The 2,252-nt window shown below is 46.8% G+C and overlaps 1 protein-coding gene across 1 annotated transcript; it reads left to right on the top strand.

Annotated features, from left to right (window-relative positions):
• Positions 1 to 28: 28 nt before the first annotated feature.
• On the top strand, positions 29 to 2,252 carry LOC104911156. The gene is made up of 3 exons (XM_010711592.3): positions 29 to 915; positions 1,116 to 1,153; positions 1,895 to 2,252. The coding sequence occupies exons 1-3, from the start codon at positions 322 to 324 to the stop codon at positions 2,007 to 2,009; spliced, it is 747 nt and encodes a 248-aa protein (XP_010709894.1). The 5' UTR covers positions 29 to 321; the 3' UTR covers positions 2,010 to 2,252.

The raw sequence follows: 2,252 nt of genomic DNA, 5'->3' as shown, positions 1-2,252 counted from the left end.
CCCGCGGGTCCCCGCGGTAACGCGCAGCCTTCCTCGGGTTGTATTGACGTGGGTGTATATATATTTTAGAGGCACCTGCGGTCTACCTGGTGTTTTAGGTCCCTCGGGGACAATTCGCTGCCTCCAAACGAAGCCCGAGATTTGAGTGGAATACCGCAAATAAAATTAGCGTGACCTTGATTATACCCTGTATGAATATCTCATTTACGTAATGACTTTATGTCACGTACGCGGAGGGTCAATTTCCTTTTAACCTTTCCCATTGCTGCAGTAAGCATTCTTTTATAATCAATGGCTGTTTGAATAATCAATTCACATTTTATGATCCCTGACAAACTCAATATATGTGTGCCTTGTTTCAGCAAAGCAGCCGGTCCTTCTCCGCGGCTTTTTCACGTCCGAAGAGTTTGCGGCGGGGTTTCCCGGTTCCCTGGGGAGGCTCCTCGGGATGAAGCGGGCAACGGAGAGCCGCGCCTCGACGGGAGGCTTAGCGCGAGCGGACACGCTCAGGGAGCCGCGGCGACATCCAGAAGTCCCTTGAATTTCACATGTTTTTCCAATCGCTCAACCCAAAATATATGGTGTCCTCCTTTCCCACCCCCCTCCTCCTTCCTAGGAATGTGCGTAATAAAACCTAATCGCCTGGGACTCTCCTCCTTTCTACATCTGCTGGACACGAAGCCGTGGGGGGACGAGGTCCTCCCGGCTCTGAAGCAGAGCTGCTATGGGACGGCCGGCGGCCTCGGCCACGTCTGCACGTGGGAAACCCCGAATGAGCCTTCGCGCTACATTAACTGTCCCGCTGCCGTCCGGGGTTCCCTCGCCAGCAGCAGCCCTCTTCGCCTCCTGCAGCCATCTCAGAAGCGGAGGTCGGGACGCTCACTCCAGGAGTGCAGCTCCGGACCAAGTCAAAGTGTGCGTGTCGGGGGTGGGGGCTGGGGTAGGTTGAACTTTCTCTCTCTCTATATATTTTCTATAAGTAGCTCACATTTGCTGTGATCTATGGTGTAAGTCAGGAACTGAGACTTATTGCAACCCTTCTCTCTCTATTGGATAATTAATGCTGATTCATAGCTGTTTCTACCTACAAATGTATGTTTCGTTTTTCTCTGTAGGGTCCATGGTTCTTTGGAATGTTGTTATTCCCTGAAAGGTAATTGCACTTGATATTCTCTCGGGGAAGGCTCATTAGCCAGGGGCAGGGTGGTGTTGCCAATCTCAGGCTCTTTCGACAATTCAATGAAAACATTTGCCCCAGAGGTTTAGAACAGTGTTCCCAGCTCATGAAACAGCCCCTGGATACAGCATTTCCCCTAAGAAACCTTAAGTCTAAAAAATAGTATACACGTACATATATATATATATATATATTTCCCAGCAAAGCAGGAAACATTTATTTCTTAGGGAATTCAGTTTAACCCCTCACTGTAAATGACCAAAGCTATGCGAGAAGATCAGACGTGTTACACCGCTCTCAACATCACTCTCCCCGTGTATAATCTATCAGAAGATACCCAGCATACAATCCTGCTTGAGACAGCAGAAAACACAACACACCTTCAGCTCCTTTGTGTGCACTTCTTGACGCTTTCTTCACATTCACGAAATGCATGTCAAAAACACTTTTCAGCTGCCCACCATCGCAGACCTACACTTGACTCCTTTCTCACACATGCCTGCTGTCATCTCTTTGGCTCCTTTCATCTCTCCTGTGAAATTAATTACCTCACTAATGCAAGGGAATGAAACACAGGTATAAGGTAAGCGAGGAAACATACATTAGTTAATACGTATTATTTTAGGAAGGTGAACCCTCTGGGATTGTTCTGATTTTACTTTTCCTCTGTTGTTCATCATTTTGAGAAACTTTATTCTTCCACTTGAATCTCCGCAGCTTGAGCAGGATGAGTCACAGCAACACTGAGAGAATGGAGGATCCAGTTCTTGCAGGACAGAATGGTCCCACAGGATCCATAAAGAGGAAAAAGAGGGACAGTGTGCAGGCTTAGCAATTTCTCAGACATCACCAGGTTTTTCATGTCACAATAAAATAATCTGGATGTCTGCAGTTGCAGTGAACTAGATGTGATATTACCCCTGCCTTGGCATTAAAGGGCAGAAACTCTCTTAATTCCAAACAACAATTCCTATAACTGAAATGTATGCTTAACCACCTTGCTGTGTTTACATACTTCCACTCACCACATTTTTCCCCACTGAAGTTAGCCAATAAAGTCAAAGAGTGAAACTCA

The sequence above is a fragment of the Meleagris gallopavo genome, chromosome 5, assembly GCF_000146605.3.
Source record: "Meleagris gallopavo isolate NT-WF06-2002-E0010 breed Aviagen turkey brand Nicholas breeding stock chromosome 5, Turkey_5.1, whole genome shotgun sequence".
Classification (NCBI taxonomy): Eukaryota; Metazoa; Chordata; class Aves; order Galliformes; family Phasianidae; genus Meleagris; species Meleagris gallopavo.
This window is presented reverse-complemented; position numbering and strand designations above follow the sequence as displayed.

What these genes read in the sequence shown, in the direction of transcription:
- LOC104911156 (XM_010711592.3), top strand. Translation starts at nt 322, where the DNA reads ATGATCCCTGACAAACTCAATATATGTGTGCCTTGTTTCAGCAAAGCA. An exon ending in GCTCCGGACCAAGTCAAAGT is followed by an intron (nt 916 to 1,115) that starts GTGCGTGTCGGG and finishes TTTTCTCTGTAG; the next exon opens with GGTCCATGGTTCTTTGGAAT. An exon ending in ATGTTGTTATTCCCTGAAAG is followed by an intron (nt 1,154 to 1,894) that starts GTAATTGCACTT and finishes GAATCTCCGCAG; the next exon opens with CTTGAGCAGGATGAGTCACA.